Source organism: Phascolarctos cinereus, unplaced genomic scaffold (assembly GCF_003287225.1).
Source record: "Phascolarctos cinereus isolate Bilbo 61053 unplaced genomic scaffold, phaCin_HiC Scaffold_5;HRSCAF=322, whole genome shotgun sequence".
Lineage (NCBI taxonomy): Eukaryota > Metazoa > Chordata > Mammalia > Diprotodontia > Phascolarctidae > Phascolarctos > Phascolarctos cinereus.
In genome coordinates this window covers 320,870,480-320,887,882 of record NW_027555958.1, presented here as the reverse complement: position 1 = coordinate 320,887,882, position 17,403 = coordinate 320,870,480, and the positions used below count along the sequence as shown (strand labels likewise).

Sequence of the window (17,403 nt, the reverse complement as noted above, 5' to 3'; positions counted from 1 at the left end):
TCAAAAGGCCACACTTAAGGATCTAGAAGGCCACAAGTGGCCTCAAGGCAGCAAGTTCCCCACCCCTGATCCCAGTTTAACTACCTACCCCACCACTAACACAACACCCCTAGGAGACTGAGACCCAGAGCAGTAACTTACCCAAAGGCACAAAAGGTAGTAAGTGGTAGAGATAGGATTTGAACCCGGGTCTGCTGAATCCCAGTTCACTCTTATCTCTAGTGCATCAAGCTAAAGAACAAAGGGATTGGCCAAAGGAAAGTCAGCCATGGAGGGCACTGGGAACAGAGGGAGTGTTTGGTGAATAAAGGAGAAGAGGACACTGTGTTTCAGGGATTCCAAGATTTATTGGTAGGAGCACAAATGCCCACTCACATCAAGACGGTCACACATAGACACACTAGCAGGACACAAAACAAGGATGATATTTATGACACCACAAAGGTTATACAATCCGCTGAGCAGAGGCTCAATTCCCAAGGTGTGGATGAGGTTGGGATGGGGGCGGGGGAAGACAGGACAAGGGAGAGAATGGTCTCCCCTCTTTAAGTGCCTGCCCCCTGTCCTAGAGATGCACGAAATACACAAAGAAAGGAAGGGAATCAGGGACATTCACGGGATGAGGCGGACCACCTAGGCTGGGGAAAACATGAGGTAAGCCTGGGCCGTGTCTCTCTCTCTCTAACTCTTCATTTTGTAGGAAGAGATCTTGGGGTGTGGGGAGCTGGAGAAAGTTATTATTGTTTGAAGGGCCAGTGCACCTGCTGCTTCTGCTGCTGCTGCTCCGCGGAAGGGAAGCTCTTTTCTGGAGCCTGTGGGACCTGCTCAGGATCTTTCATGGGGATGGTAACTTCAACGCACCCTTCAGGCTCCTGCCCTGGCTCCAGCTGCTGCTTCAGCTCCTCTTCCTTCTGCTCCAGCTGCTGCTCCAGCTGCTCTTCTAGCTGCTGTTCTTGTTTTTGTTCCAGCTGTTGCTCTTGCTTATTTTCCAGCTGTTGCTCCAACTGCTCTTCCAGCTGCTTTTCCAGCTGCTGCTCTTGCTTATGCTCCAGCTGTTGCTCTTGCTTATGTTCCAGCTGTTGCTCCAGCTGCTGTTCTTGTTCATGTTCCAGCTGCTCTTCCAGCTGCTGCTCTTGCTTATGCTCCAGCTGTTGTACTTGCTTATGTTCCAGCTGCTGTTCTTGTTTATGTTCCAGCTGCTCTTGCTTATTTTCCAGCTGTTGCTCCAGCTGCCTTTCTAGCTGCTGCTCTTGCTTATGCTCCAGCTGTTGCTCCAACTGCTCTTCCAGCTGCTGTTCTTGTTTATGTTCCAGCTGCTCTTCCAGCTGCAGTTCTTGTTTATGTTCCAGCTGCTCCACTTGCTTATGTTCCAGCTGCTGTTCTTGTTTATGTTCCAGCTGTTGCTCCAGCTGCTTTTCTAGCTGCTGCTTTTGCTTATGCTCCAGCTGCTTTTCCAGCTGCTGCTCTTGCTTATGCTCCAGCTGTTGCTCTTGCTTATTTTCCAGCTGTTGCTCCAACTGCTCTTCCAGCTGCTGTTCTTGTTTATGTTCCAGCTGCTCTTCCAGCTGCTCCACTTGCTTATGTTCCAGCTGCTCTTCCAGCTGCTCCACTTGCTTATGTTCCAGCTGCTGTTCTTGTTTATGTTCCAGCTGTTGCTCCAGCTGCTTTTGCTTATGCTCCAGCTGCTTTTCCAGCTGCTGCTCTTGCTTATGCTCCAGCTGTTGCTCTTGCTTATTTTCCAGCTGCTGCTCTTGCTTATGCTCCAGCTGTTGCTCTTGCTTATTTTCCAGCTGTTGCTCCAACTGCTCTTCCAGCTGCTGTTCTTGTTTATGTTCCAGCTGCTCTTCCAGCTGCTCCACTTGCTTATGTTCCAGCTGCTCTTCCAGCTGCTCCACTTGCTTATGTTCCAGCTGCTCTTCCAGCTGCTCCACTTGCTTATGTTCCAGCTGCTGTTCTTGTTTATGTTCCAGCTGTTGCTCCAGCTGCTCTTCCAGCTCCTGTTCCTGTTTATGTTCCAGCTGCTGTTCTTGTTTATGTTCCAGCTGCTCTTCCAGCTGCTCCACTTGCTTATGTTCCAGCTGCTGTTCTTGTTTATGTTCCAGCTGTTGCTCCAGCTGCTCTTCCAGCTCCTGTTCCTGTTTATGTTCCAGCTGCTGTTCTTGTTTATGTTCCAGCTGCTCTTCCAGCTGCTCCACTTGCTTATGTTCCAGCTGCTGTTCTTGTTTATGTTCCAGCTGTTGCTCCAGCTGCTCTTCCAGCTGCTGTTCCTGTTTATGTTCCAGCTGCTCTTCAAGCTGCTCCACTTGCTTATGTTCCAGCTGCTGCTCTTCTTTATGTTCCCTCTGCTGTTCTGGTTGCTGATCTCCTTTCTGCTCTGGCTGTGGAATAAGAACAGGAACTCTCTTCACAGGAATGGTGGGCTCTTCTTGCACAGCTGGGACTTGCTCAGGCACTGGGCATGGTGCAGGTACTGGTGTGGGCTGCTTCACTTGTTCCCATGGGACAGGGACAGGGATCTGAGGCAGGGGCTGCTTACGCTGCTCCTGGTTAAAGGCAGGGGGAAGGCTCACGGGCTGTTTGTGCTGATAATGAGACATCTTGGAGGTGATGTTAATTCTACCTAAGATAAAAAAAGTGTTAAAGTTACCACAGGGGCTCAGGACCTAGTTGAGAGGTTAGAAGCCAGGAACCACAGGCAGCACCTAGCTTCTCATTTGTAACACACTCCACTATGAAATGAGGAGCTCTACCATTCTCCTGAAAATGGAAGAGGTCGGTCAGTAGCTTAGGCTTATGGATGAGGGTGGGGAGAGGGACAATTTTGTAGCTTGGTGATAATCCATATTGGTGACATTAAGTTGGCACCCTGAGCCCTGGAGACCTCAAGGCTTGCAAAAGCACTTTACGTTTGTCATCTCATTTGATCCTCCCAACAACCATATGCTCCTAAGTGTCTATGGAGGAATCTGAACACAAGTCTTTCTGACTCCAAGTCTAGCCCTTTATACACTGTGCCCTGCAGACGCTCAATCCCTGGAGATTGAGTCTTTGTTAACCACAGAGTGAATCAATGGCCCTCCAAGTGTCACCCTGAAAGAGGTGCATGCATTTAGGGTTACAGGAAATGTAGGCCACCCCCCTCATATGACAGATGAGATAAATGACTTTTCTAAGGTCTAATTTGGATCTAGGCACTCTATTCTAATTTACCTCTTTCCAATAAAATACATTTTTGTTATTGTTCAGTTGTTTTTCAGTTATGTCCAATTCTTCATAACCCTGGTTGGGATTTTCTTGGCAAAGATACTAGAGGAGTTTGCCATTTCCTTCTCCAGCTTATTTTACAGATGAGGAAACTGAGGCAAATAGAGTTAAGTGACCTGCTCAGGATCACAAAGCTAGTAAGTTTCTGAGGATAGATTTGAATTCACTAAATGAGTCTTTCTAACTCCAGGCCCAATGGAAAATGCTATCCACATCCAAAGAAAGAACTATGGAGTTTGAATGCAGATCAAAGCATACTATTTGCTTTTTTATTTCTTCTTCTGTTGTATTCTGTTTACTCTTTCTGGTGGTTCCTCCTACTGGTTCTAACTCTTACTTACAACATCACTAAAATGAAAATCTGTTTAATAGGAATGTATATGTATAGCCTGTATCAGATTGCATGCTGTCTTGGGGAGGGAGGTGGGAAGGGACGGGGAGAAAAATTTAAAACTCAAAAGCTTATGGAAGTGATTGTTGATAAATCAAAATAAATTAATAAAAAAAAATATTAAATTCTAATTCCAGGCCCAGAGCTCTATCCAGTGTGTCACCTAGCTGCCTCATATACCATACTACCTCCTTTAATAACCAATACCACTACCATTAGGGGTGAAATGGGAATATGAGAAAAGGAATGAAGGAGAAAGAGCCTACCCTGTGAGAGTCTTCCTTTCCAAAACCTGAAATCCAGAATAAACCAACTTTCTACCCACTGGATAAAATCCATTCAGCGTTGTGTGTGAAAAGTCTGCTAGCTTTGCAGTTAGAGGACCTGGGTTAGGATTCTGGCTCTGCAATTCACTTATCTTCTCTTTGCCTCAGTTTCCTCATCTGTAAAATGAGTAATTTGAACTAAATGACCCATAAGGTCCTATTCAGATCTAAATCTATGATCCTATGATCTTAGCACTTTGATCCCCCATACCCCAAATTCTATTCCTACAAAGGGATTGGTGACACACTTCTTCCCAGTTCCCAGACTTGGGATGCAGTCCTACCACCTCCTCCCACCTACCTCACCCTATCATAGACTACATTTCTAAGCCAAATATATTATTATAGACTGTCATATGTTTTTAGATTATCTGTGCTATCCCTTCCTTTCTCTAAGCATGGACACTGAGATTCACAGGCTAAGTATACATTACTGAGACAGGGAAACACATCTGGATACAGCTGGAGAGCATTCATAACCTGTTCAACCCTCCCCTCCACCATCTCTAGCCAGGCTTTCGTGAGTTCTGTGGCCATGAAGTTAACCACAATGGAAGGAACCCCGCCCTGAAGCCCCCAGGATCAGTTGGCTGAGACTTACCAGTGTTCGCCAGGCGAAGCTGCGCAGGAGGCTGCAGAAGTATACAGTGCTGAGCACTGGGGTGGGAGAGGCTTTATAACCCAACCTTCAACGTGTGGGGCACTGGCGCAGGATGGGGACTGACTGGTTTCACCACCCCAGGTTGGTCAACTTCCTCCAGTCCCTTCCTGACTCATGCTCAAATCTGGCAGCAAACTCTCCCTGGGGGCTCTTTCTCCCAGGGACAGCTCCTATGCTACTGAAGTGCTCTCCAGCGTGACACTCACCTGACCCTGACGGGCATTTGCTAGGGTCTCTACTGGGTGAGGCATATAGCCTTGGGGTCCTGGGCCCCATTTCCTCTTCCCTCGTGACTTTAACCATACCTCTCCATTTCCTCACCTGTAAAGTGGGCTCAGGGTTCTGGGCCCATTTCCCCGTGTGACCTTAGCTATGCTTCTCCTCTATACCTCCATTTCCTCAACTGTAAAATGGGGTAATCATATTTATTGGAGTGTGAGATGAACCTCAAGGGTCTAGAGGAAAAAAGTATTTGGGAAGATCAGAGGACCTGGGAGAAAGAATAAAAAGGACAGAATCCTCTACAGAGGAAGAAGAAGAGGGAAGTGGAGTTTATCTAAGACATACCCTTGGACCTCCCCATATGAAAGATGACTTCAAAGTATAGACTATTAGAAGTCATCTTGTTCTAACGCTGGCATAAACAATAAGACTAAATTTTGTAAAGGCGCCTATCAAGACATCAAGTCAAGGATATTTCCTTTTAAATTGGACAATGACCATGTCCCCAAAACCACTGGGCACCAGGATCAAATATAAGTGTCTTTGCTTGTCATTTTAAGCTTTTCACAGTCTAGTCCCTGCTTACCTTCCCTGTCTTCTTAAGCTCTGCTCAGCTCCATACACTCTGAATTTCAATCATGCTGGCCTAATGACACCTTCTCCCATTTCTGTGGGACAGCCTTTGTACTTGGCTGTCTATAATTGCCTCAGATTATCTCCCTCTTTTCCTCTGCCTCAGTTGCCCTGGCTTCCATCAAGACAACTCAAAATCCATGCTCCACAGAATACTTTTGCCGTCCGCACAGAGCTGCTGTAACCTCCCTCCTTCCCAAGTTACCTTACATCTCCTCTGTGTGTTTGTATACATGTACACACACACACACACACACACACACACACACACACACACACGGAAGTGGGCATACCTACTTATTTTTTTCATGTTGTCTCCCTATCTAAAATATAAGCTTCTTGGGGGCAGCGAGGTGGTGCAGTTAATAGAGCACTGGCCTCAAAGTCAGGAGGACCTGAGTTCAAATCTGGCCTCAGATCTAACACTTACTAGCTGTGTGACCTTGGGCAAGTCACTTAACCCCAATTGCCTAAAAAATTAAAATTAAATAAAATGTAAGCTTCTTGAGGGCAGAGACTGTATTTGCTTATCTTTATATTCCCCAGCACTTAGCACAGTACCTGTCACATAGTAAGTAAATAATGAATGTTTATTGACTGACTGATGAAAATGTGTCCTTCAAAAACATCAATGGGATGGAAAGATCTCACCTTTCTCAACTCTGAGCTTTTTTCTCCCTCTTCTAGCGGTATCTTCCTTTCTCTCTGGACTTACCCCTTTCTACCAATTCCTACCCCCATCCCGCCTTCTCTGGATCCTGCCTTCCTCATATGCCCTTCTTTCCTCTCCCCCTGACCTTATCCTTCCTGCCCCCCCACACCCCATACTGGTGTCCTTTCACTGTAGCCTTCTCTTCTCCTCCCTAGCTTTTTCCTGTGATTCAAGGCTGAGATAAATCTCACCATTTGGGGTGGGGCAGGGAGCAAGGGAGGGAAGAGGAGCTTCTGACCCTCCATTTCTGGAAATGGACAGTCCATGCCTACCTCATCCATGCCATATCTCTCTCTCTCTATCCCCTCCGCCTACACCAAAACCCTCTCAATTCTTCCTGGGGGATGGGAGGGTCAGAGAAGCCAGACCCCCTGCCTTAACCCAATACAGTTTTTCTTTTCAACTAACATAGTGACCCAGTTTTGAAGGGGGGTGGGGTGAAGAGTGAGAGAGAGGGAGCAGGAGGAGCTCCTGAGGGATAAGAACAAAAATCCTAGACTTAAGCTGGTGATGGTGGAGGTGATGTCAGAGCAGTGAACATTCCCGTCGTCTCTCACAGGCTTCAAAAGCGTACAACTCAAAGAAGCCCCAAAACTGGGCTCCTCCTAAGAACCTGTGTTGCCTCACTTGCATGAATAATGACCTGTCCCTTTCACCTCTGGATGCTGAGCTCAGAAGGGAAATATGACCCTGGCAAGTCCGTGACAGTCAAGAGGAGCCAGTATCTGTCAAGAGGAAGTCACACCGGTTGAATGGGTTTCTTGGGCCGGGGTATCTAAAATCTTCTCCACCCTCTGATTCATAGCATAATGAGGGCCTTGGGGGGAGGAGTGTGTCTGTGTGAGCATTTGATCATTCCAGGAAAATCAAGAAGAACAGGTGGGGGGGGGGTAAAGAGGGTGGAGGAGGGGAGAGAGCAGAGTGAGGGAGAAGATGAAATTACAGAATCCAAGGATAGCTAGAAAAATCAGACCGCCAGCTTCTACCTTCAGGACCAGGTCCTCCACTTCTCTGGCTGCCCTTTGAGGGAACCACTTGTGAGTGGGTTTCCCTATAACCCCTAGCCTGCCTTGAAGTTGACCTCACAGGTCCACAAACTCACATGGTGAGTGTAACTGTCCAGCCACCGCCCTGGATAACTAAGATGAGCTCATCCCTCATGACACCTGAGACTTCTCTGATCTCTTCCCCTGTTACCCCAGACCATCAGTCTTAATGTTAGGTCTCAGCCTGGGCCAGGAGTCCAAGGGCAGTTTCCTTTCTGGAGCAGGGAACTTGTTGGTGTCTGTCTGTAGTGAGGTACTGTTTGGCCTGATGTTTAGGGAGGAAAAGGGGAAAAGCATCTAAGTATCAGACTTGATATCTTCCTTCCACCTCAGGTTGAGATTAGGGTTGGGGTGAGGGCTGAGGTAGGGAAAGGAGAGGGGCAGGGACAGCTTTTAACATGTTCACATCATCTAGATGTGCTGACATGGGCAGCTAGAACTGAGAAGACATTAGATGAGATCTCGATCAATCTCTCACCTAGATCTCACTTGCTTCCTCTACCCATTGGCCTTACTAGGGTCTTCACTTCTCCCTCCTCTCCCCAACCCTACCCTTTGAACTAAGTTCTTTGCCCCTAATGAAGAGAAAAAGAAAGGGAAGCAGGACACGTATAGCTTATATCAGATCGATTACTGTGTCAGGGAGGGAAAGGGGAAGGGGGAAGGGATAGAACTTGGAATTCACAATTTAAAAAAAAAAGAATGCTACAAAAAGTCTTTTTACATATAATTGTGGAAAAAATAAAATATTTTTTAAAAAAAGAAATGGAAGCAAGGAGGGAAAACATCCAGGGTCCATTGTCAGACTGATAGTAATACTTTAGAGAATCCACCGCAATGTTCACATGGACTTTTTGTGTCCCGCCTGTGGTAGAGCATTCTGAGCTCGTATTGGTCTGATCAGACACAGTCGGACACAGACACACTTTAACTTAATTCTAGTATAGTGATGTCATTTTGGTCTTCTTTGAGAATGAAGGACAACAACCATTAAGCACCTTTGGCATGCAGACTGCTAGCATTTGCTCCCAATGGAAAGTCTGAGTCACACACAATCCAATCCCTTTTGGGGTTTTCAGTCTTGTCAGAGCATATAAGCCACAATACAAGTAGGTATAACATACACTATAACACAATGAATGCATTAGCAAGTTACCAAGCAAAACAATAGCCAGGTTTCAAGAGGAAAGGAAGGGGAAGGGGCATTTTAACAGTGGGCTTTCTGACGCACCCCCTAAAAATGTGCCCACGACACATTTTTTAGTTTAATCTGCATTAATAACATTCTCTCCATCATTAGTCTAGACAATCAACAACACAGTAAACAAAACAAGCCCTGATTTGTAGTTTGCTATTTCTGAGGTATAAATGCTCACACAGAAAGTTTGAGCTGACCCCAGCCCAACCTGAGAGGGGGAAGGGCAGACTCTCCCACCCTGAGGCATCAGAGTTGTAGAACCTAGTGCTTCAGTCTCCCCTACCCAGGCCTGGGTTTACCTGTCTGGCCTGATGCATTATTGGCTTCCCTTCCTTCTCCTCCCTTCTTCCTGCCACCTTCTTTTTTTTTTTAAACTTTCAGTGACTCACTTTCATTCTCTAATCCTGGCCTTCCCAAGTGCTGGGTCAGCAGGGGCAGGGTGAACTTCTGCCCTCTGCAGCAGGTATAGAAGAGAGTAGAGGCTAGGGCCCTTCTCTAGGCTGGGTGTGTGGTATGGAGGACATGGAGGATGGGGTGGGGAGTCAGGAAATGGGGGAATCCATGGTTTCCTGAGTGCAGTTCCAGCCCTCACCCTCCAATGGGCTGTTGGATAGGATTAATGCTTACCCTCACATTTGTACTCAGTCTTCATGCCCCAAATCAGTCTCAAAGGCTTTGCTAGTCTTCCTTATTCTAGTCCTTTGCTAGTCCTTCCTTTTGCTTCCTTGCTTCCTAAAGCTGTAACTCACAATTGGATCTGAATCTTGAGCTCATAAGGAACTTTAAAGATATATGTCTTAATATTCCCCTTACCCACCCCACCCCAATTTATAAATGAGAAAATGAACTACAAAGAAGTAAAATGACTTACCACCATGTTGTTAGTTTGTAATAAAGAACTATAATCCAGAACCATCAATTTCCAATCAAATATGTTTCTCATCACTGATAATAGTAATAGTAGTAGTAATAGTAATAATAATAATAATAATAATAATAGCATTTCCATAGTACTTAAAGGTTTACAAAGTGCTTTACAAATATTTTCTTATGGGGCAGCTAGGTGGCGCAGTGGATAGAGTACAGGCCCTGATGTCAGGAGAACCTGGGTTTAAATCAGGCCTCAGACCAAACACTTGACACTTACTAGCTGTGTGACCCTGGGCAAGTCACTTAACCCCAACTGCCTTAAAAAAAAAAAACCCTAATATTTTCTTATTTGGTGCTATTATTATCCCCATTATGTGTATGAGGAAGCTGAATGGTTCCAGACTCCAGGCCCGGAGCTCTATCCACTGGGCCACCTAGTGCCAGCAGCTAGTGTGGTGTAGGACAGAGCAGTGAGGAAAAATGGAGAAAGAAAAGTCAGGCTAGGCAAGTCTTAGAGGTTAATGCTCAAGACTAGTTTATTTCAGGAGTTTTCTCATTATATACCCATAGAAAAACAGCTTTGTACCATGAGAAATGATCTACAAGCACTAATTAATAACATAAACTAAGCTTATTTTCTCATGAGAAAGTAGTTTAAATGGCAAAATTCATATCTATTATTTCCCTGCCCAGTTCTTAGTATTAATTGTCTGAGTCAGCCACCTGGCCTCAAGGCTGGTCATGAGTGAGAACTTGGAATCAACAAACTATAACAAGTGGAATTGAGGCAAGAGTCAAGGGAGCATTTATCCCAAGGCAAGCCTCTATATGTACTAACCCCTTAAGTCTATAAGGACTTAGAGATTTTCCATAAGGACTCTCTCCCAACAACTTAGCTTCCCACTGCCTCTCCTAATGTCAAAGAATCTAATTTCTGGGAATAAATGAAAAATCTTTTAAATATTTACTATGTTCCCGGTGCTCAGTTAAGTGATGGGGATAGTGATACAAAAAGAAAGACAACCTTCCCTCAAGGAGTTTCCATTCTAATAAGAGAAGAATACACACATGAGGGAGTGGTGGCTGGTGACAGGAATTTTGGACTGGAAAGTCATAGGAATGGTGAGTGGAGCTACACAGCAAATGATTGACGTGCTCTGAGAAGATCAAAATTGATCCTATATCATTTTCTAATTGATCCTGTTTACAATTAATTGATTTTGTCCTATAGTTGCTTAAGTCACAGATCTCTGGCTCTGAACTTAGTTCAGAATTTAGTTGGCCTGTAGTGGGTTTTAGAAATCTAGCTCTCCTGCTAATCATTCTTCTATTCTTACTTCAAGGAATTCGGCTTAAACCTTGGAGGGATGTGTGTGAACACAAAGGAGTCAGATCTAGTATCTTTACACCACCAAGACATCCTTTAAAGATGTCTGATTTGCTGTACGTACAAAAGGGTCGGTCTGTTATCTTTTGAGCTTGTACCTGGACTCAAAAAATGAGCACTTCTTAATCTCAGGAGGGAAGGAGGGGGTCATTGCTAGCCCCTCATTACCAAACTTCCAACCAATCATACTGTTCCCTGTGCCTCAGCTCTGTAACAAATCATGTTGTCCTCAATCCCATGATGTCACCTACCCTGTTATGTTCTTTGTTCTGTACTCCCCAAAACCTGTAAAAGGGGAGCTGTCTGCCTGCTCAGGATCTTTGGCATAAATGGAGACATCATTGACCCTTTATTATCAGATAGCATGCCCCTGTTAATAAATGATATCTTGCTCACGGAAACTCGCCTCAGTTTATCTTTTTTGTTAAATTTCCAGGAATAATCATAGCAATTTGATTGTTGTTCCAAGAGCTAAAGGTATAAAGATGTGTGTTGGGGTGGGGGTGGGGAACACAAATGGCATAAAGATGCAGGAGAATAATAATGTTTCTCACCTATCTGGGTTAGACTAGTTACTGGATGAATGCTAAGGTCTTTTCCAAATCCAAATTTTCATGATTTGATTCATCTCAAGTAGGACTGGCTCAAGGGTCTGGTTTGTGATGAGGTCTAAAGGCCCATTGACCCTGTTAAATATATGAGTAAAAGGGTGTCCCAATTTCTGATTCATAGTTGGCCTCCATTTCTATCCATCATTCTCTCTCCTTCTGTGGTACCTTTGAACAAATGACCTCCAGATGACTGTAATGCACTCCTTTCTCATCTCTGCAGGATGGAATCCCTAGCTTCCTCCAAAACACAGCTTAAATGCCACAACCCAGCACTTAACTGCACCCTCTCTCCTTATTAGCAATCACTCAGTCTTGAGGTTACTTTGTATTCCTTTGTATATATTTTGTTTTAAGTCTCAGTAGATTGTAATATCCCCCCAGTAGAACGGATGTTCCTTGAGGACACCGTCTTCCAATTGATGTCTTTCTCTTCCCAAATGTACCAGATGGGCTCAGACCCAGAATCTCAGCATTCTTGCCTCTGTTCTGCTGTGTCTGGACTATGTGCTAACTTAGATGGGTCTCAGGCTTTTATTTAAATGGGGCTCATAGCATAAACATACAATTATCTGTGTACATGTTGTATTTCCCCATTAGGCTATAAGCTACCTGAGGGTGTGGACTATGTCATTTTTAAAATTTTATATTTCTACCACTTAGCTCAGTGCTTTGTAATTAACAGATACATAATAAGTGTTAGTTGAATTGACTGGAAGTGACATATTGGAGTACTTCAAACACATGTGGCCAGGTTAAAGCCAACATGAACCCCAAACTCTGTTTAGAGCCCATTGGCATTTCCTCCATTTTACTCTGTAGCCTCAATAATGCTTGTTGCTCCTGGAGTAAAAGGAATTCTTCTACTGTCACTAGAGCACATATTGGCCCTATGTTCACCCTTCATTTAGCAGAGCCAGGATATGAACCCAGGTTTTCAGCCTCCAAATCCAGTGTGACCTCCTTCAAGGTAAGGCTCAGTTGAAGAAAGTGGGACATTAAGACTAGAGAAGAGAAGACTGAGAAAGGACATGGCCTCAGTCTTTGCTTTGAAGGACTGCAATAGGGAAAAGGTACTGGACTTCAGAGGGCATAATTAAGACAGAAGTTGCTGAAGGCAAGGTTTTGGTTCAATATAACACTTGGAGCTGTCTCAAAGTGGATTCAGCTACTTAGGAAGGTAGTGAGCTACCCATCAGTGGATATCTTCTAGTGGAAGTTGGTTGACATAGAGGAGATTTGAGTAGATGGCTTCCTGCTATGGTCCCATACAACTTGGATGTTCTGCAATCATCCTAATATCGTCCTTCAAAGGCTTCGATGTTTGGTACAAGCTTCAATAGGCTAAGTGTAGACCCTTTGAGAGCAGGGACTATTTTACCCTCTCTTTGTATCACCCTTAGCCGACTGGCCAACATCATATAAGCAATTAACAAATCTTTGTTGACTTGACTTGACTTGATTTGACAACTCCCACACTTTACTCTGAATGAAACCGCTGTTTGGAGGGAAGCCCATAAGTCTTTGTTTTATACAACTGTGATCTGCTCCTCCTTCCTGTATCTAAGCCCAACTGCCCTTTTTGTTCTCAAGAACCCTTGCCTGACTGTCCTCCATCTTCTAGTGAAGGATCCTTAGGATTATGATACCTGTCCTTTAACAATGATAATTATAATTAATAACTTACATTTCTAAGATATTTTGAGGCTTACTAATCATTTCCCTCCCCACAATAATCCTGTGAGATAGGCAGAACAAGTATCATCTTGGTGGTATAGTGAATAGAACATTGGACTTGGAGTCAGGAATATCTGAGTTTGAGATTAGCTGTGGGTAAATCTCTCAATTTCTCATAGACTGAATTTTCTCATCTGTAAGATGAGGATAATAATAGCACCTTCATGTGGGTTGCTGGGACAGTCAAATGAGAATATATGTAAAGCACTTTGCAAACCTTAAAGAACTATGCAAATGTTAGTTATCATTATCCCCATTTTATAGATGAGGAGACTGAGATTCATTATCATGACAAAAGTCTGCTCCTCAGTAGGCATATGCAATTCCTTCTTTTTTTTTCTTTCTTTTTTTTTTTGAGGCTGGATTGCCCTCTCTTATCAGGATTGGAAGAGTAGTGGTCACTCATGGATCTCATTCCAATACTAATTGGTTCAGAAACTTTAACCTGCCCTGTTTTTCTGACCTAGACTGGTTTGCCCCTCCTTAGGCAGTCTAGTCTTCACCCTCAGGGGCTCAGCATATTAGTATTGTGCTCAAGTGATCCATTAGCCTTGGCCTCCACAAACAGCAAGGACTACAAGTGTGTGCTGCCACACTTGGCCTACATGCAAATCCCATCACCAATCATAGGGTGAAATCCTTTTCTAAAAGAAGGCAACCTGAGATTTAAGATTTGCTGCCTTGAAGGAATATCATGCTGGTTGCAGACACAGAAAAATACCAAATCCTCAGCCCCTGTCTAGAACCTTTGTTTTGCTTTTAATGTTCTATGATCTCAACGACAGCTAGCAACTCCCAAATCCCTGGTCCAATCAATCAATTATATTTATTAAGCACCTACTATGTATCAGACACTGTGCTGAACTCTGAGGATACCAAAAGAGGCAAAAGACAGTACTTGCCCTCAAGGAGCTTACAATCTAATGGGGGACACAACCTGAAAACAAATATACACAAAGCAAGTTCTATACAGGATAAATAGGAAATAATTAAAAGAGGGAAATCATTGGGATTAAGAGGGATTGGGAAGGCTTCCTGTAGAAGGTAGGATTTTAGTTGGGACTTAACGGAAACCAGGGATGTCAGCAGTTGGAGTGGAGAAGAGAAAGCCTTCCAGGCACGGGGAACAGCCAGAGAAAATTCTCAGAGCCAAAAGATGGAGTGTCCTGTTTGAGCAACAGCCAGGAAGCTAGTGTCACCGGATCAGAGTCCATGTTGGGGAGAAAGGTATAAGAAGACTGTAAAAGGGCTAGGTTATGAAGGGCTTTGAATGCCAGACAGGACATTTTGTATTTGCTTTCAGAGGCAACAGAGAGCCGCTGGGGTTCTCTGAGTAGGGAGGTGACATGATCAGACCTGTGCTTTAGGAAATCACTTTAGTGGCTGAATGGAGGATGGATTGGAGTCGGGAGGAACTTGAATCAAGTAGACTGACCAGCAGGCTATTAAAATAATCCAAGTGTGAGGTGATGAAGGCTTGTACTAGAGGAGTGTCAGTGCTAAGGTGTTTTCAAGAGATTGTTAGAAAGGTGAAATTGACAGCACCAGCTTGGATATGGCAGGGTAAGAGACAGTGAGGAATCCAGGGTGACTCCTAGGTTGAGAGCCTCGGGCTGGGAGGATAATGTTGCACTGTACAGTAACAGGGAAGGCAGGATGGGGGATGCTATTAGGGGGAAAGGTAATGAGTTCAGTTTTGGACATATTGATCTTAAGATGTTTACTGGACATCCAGTTCAAGTTGTCTGAAAGGCAGTTGGAGATGTGAGATTGGAGGTCAGCAGAGAGACTAGGGCAAGAAAAGTGTATTTGAGAATCACCAGCATAGAAATCGTAATCAGATCCATGGGAGCTGATGAGATCACCAAGTAAAGTGGTAGTGCTGGTTAATGTTTAACACCAGCTCTCTGGGGAGAAACGTAAGCAGCATACAGTTTTAAATTTAATCTGCATTAACATTTTCTCCATCACTTTCTTAAGTCAGGATAATCAAATAGATAAAATATACCCATCATTTAATAATTGACTCTGTAGCTGATCTGAGCTGGCTCCAACACACCTCTGAGCACAGAACTGGAAGGGGCCTCAAAGGTCTTCTACCCATTCTCTACCTAGGAAAGAACCCTTTCTACAGCCTTTTTGACGATCCCTCACTAAAAAACCTCCACTGATGGGGAGCCCAATGCTTACTAACACAGGCCATGTCCCTTTGGGATACCACTGATTGTTATATCAAGGTAACAATAATAGCTAGTGTTCATATAATTCTTTTAAGATTGATCCTCTAAGGTAGGTGCTATTATTATCCTCAATTTACAGGTGAGGAAACTGAGGCCAGGAGGTTGTGACTTGCCCAGTGTCACAAAGCTCGTAAGTGTCTAAGGAAGGTTTTGAATTTGTCTCCTTGACTCCAAACCAATACACTAGCTACTAAGCCCCTTAGCCACCTCCGAGACTGAATCTTGCTCAGCAACTTCTTGTTGCCTGTGGTTGAGCTCTCTGGGGCTGAGCAATTTATGTCTGATCTCTCTTGACAGCTCTTCAAGGGTTTGAAAATCCATCATGTTGGGGCAGCTAGGTGGCGCAGTGCATAGAGCACTTGCCTTGAAGTCAGGAGGACCTGAGTTCAAATCTGGCCTCAGACCAAACATGACACTTACTAGCTGTGTGACCCTAGGCAAGTCACTTAACCCCAATTGCCTAAAAATTAAAAAAAAAATTCCATCATGTTTTCCTACTTGTTTCCTAGACTGATGGTATGACGGCATATCGTCTCACTTCCATGCATTTGTAATGGCAGACTACTATATACCTCAAATATGCTTTCCTCTCCTATGTCTCTCAGAATCCTTTAAGGGTCCCTTCATAAACTACTGGGGGGGGGTTGCCTTTTCTAATCCTTCTAGTTGTTAATGCTGTCCCCCTTTTCAAAGTACTTTGAGTTTACTCATCTATTCAAATATTGAACCCCACTCCAAGTAGAATCTTCAGATTGGGCTCTTAACAGCTCAGACCCATCATCCACACGTCTTCCTCCTCTCTCCCTTCCTCTGAGGTTAATTAGGGAGTGAGGGGGTGTGGGTACGATCACCTGGTCCTGCATCAGCTGCCTCTTGCCGGGTATAATTGTTTCCTAAATTGCTCATGAGAATGATTTCAAAGACTTTTCTGAGGGGGTGGGGGGCTGGGTAGAGTGGGGGTTAGAAGAGCTGGTTCTATGGGGACCCAGAGTTCAGCCAAATGCCCTCTGGCAGTAACTTGCTCACCCAAGTGGAGACTCAGAGACTTTAATACCAAGCCAAATATTCCCTCATACAACATCAGCCAGTCAGAGTCAGCTCAATCAGCCAGAGAACATGGTTACTCCCTTTACCCTTGGTAAAAGTATAGGAGGAACAAATTCTTCCCAAGGCTGTGTGGGAATACCATGACTTAGTTCCCCCCAGGGGGCAAGGTCAAAGTTACAGTAACACTGTGTCCAGTGGTCACCCACTAGAGGGACTGAGGAAGAAATTTCTGACACTAAGCAAGTACAATGTAATGGTGAAAGAACAATCCCTAACCTCAGGGAACTCTCAGTCTGAAAAACAGGCACAGTCCCTACCTTAGGGAGCCCTCAGCATGATGGAGACACACATCCCACATTTGGAAAACCCCAATCTGTGGGGAAGACCCAGCCCCTATCCCCAGGCCACTCCTGGTTTGATAGAGGAGATGCAGTCCCTACCCTAAGTGGGGAGTGGCGAAACAATCTGATGAAGGAGATAGAGTCTTTGACCATAAAAAAATCATAATCCAATGGCAGTGACATAGTGCCTGACCACAGGAGACCCCTCCCCCTCCCCACCTAATGGGAAGAACACAATCTTTGCCTTCAAGGACTTCCCAGTTTGAGAGGATAAGAGAGAAATGGGATGCAGAGAAATATTGAAATCGATAGAATGCCAACTAAGTAGAATGCCGGCCCTGAGAGGACAAGTAAGAATACTGAGAGCAAAGATGGGTGAGATTAATAAGAGAAGGCTTCTGAAGCAGATGAGTTTAGTTGGGCAGTGCCAAGGCTGGAACCTAGTAAAGATCCGATGCTGATTTTTAGTGTTAAGCTTCATACCCAATAATGGTATGAAGAAGCTCTGAGCTTCGGTTGAGGAAGACTGGAGACTGAATACAGGAAAGATAAGTTCCCAGTATGCTGCTGCTACTGCTGCAAAATCCTTTTATTGCAGCTTTTTCTTTTTTAAACCAAAAATGGAAAGAAAGAAGTAGACACAGGGAAAATGTGAGCTCAGGGCTTTCCAAGGCAAGTATGCCCTTGTTAACTTATGTTAGCAAGCCCTTTCCTTTCTGT

The 17,403-nt window shown here is 44.5% G+C and overlaps 1 protein-coding gene across 3 annotated transcripts; it reads right to left on the bottom strand.

Annotated features, from left to right (window-relative positions):
- Positions 1-311: 311 nt before the first annotated feature.
- On the bottom strand, positions 312-16,765 carry LOC110212142 (uncharacterized). Of its 3 annotated transcripts, none has more exons than XM_020992018.2 (2): positions 16,660-16,765; positions 312-2,620 (listed from the first exon to the last, which is right to left on the bottom strand). In XM_020992018.2, exon 2 carries the CDS (start codon positions 2,595-2,597, stop codon positions 738-740), a length of 1,860 nt encoding a protein of 619 aa, XP_020847677.1. In that variant the 5' UTR covers positions 2,598-2,620; positions 16,660-16,765; the 3' UTR covers positions 312-737. The 3 variants fall into 3 exon arrangements, with proteins under 3 accessions (XP_020847677.1, XP_020847675.1, XP_020847678.1); XM_020992016.2 differs by lacking the exon at positions 16,660-16,765 and adding an exon at positions 4,583-4,683; XM_020992019.2 differs by lacking the exon at positions 16,660-16,765 and adding an exon at positions 4,583-4,673 and having other exon boundaries at positions 312-2,616.
- Positions 16,766-17,403: the final 638 nt, after the last annotated feature.

Coding starts and splice junctions, on each gene's coding strand:
- LOC110212142 (XM_020992018.2), bottom strand. CDS start 2,597: ATGTCTCATTATCAGCACAAACAGCCCGTGAGCCTTCCCCCTGCCTTT.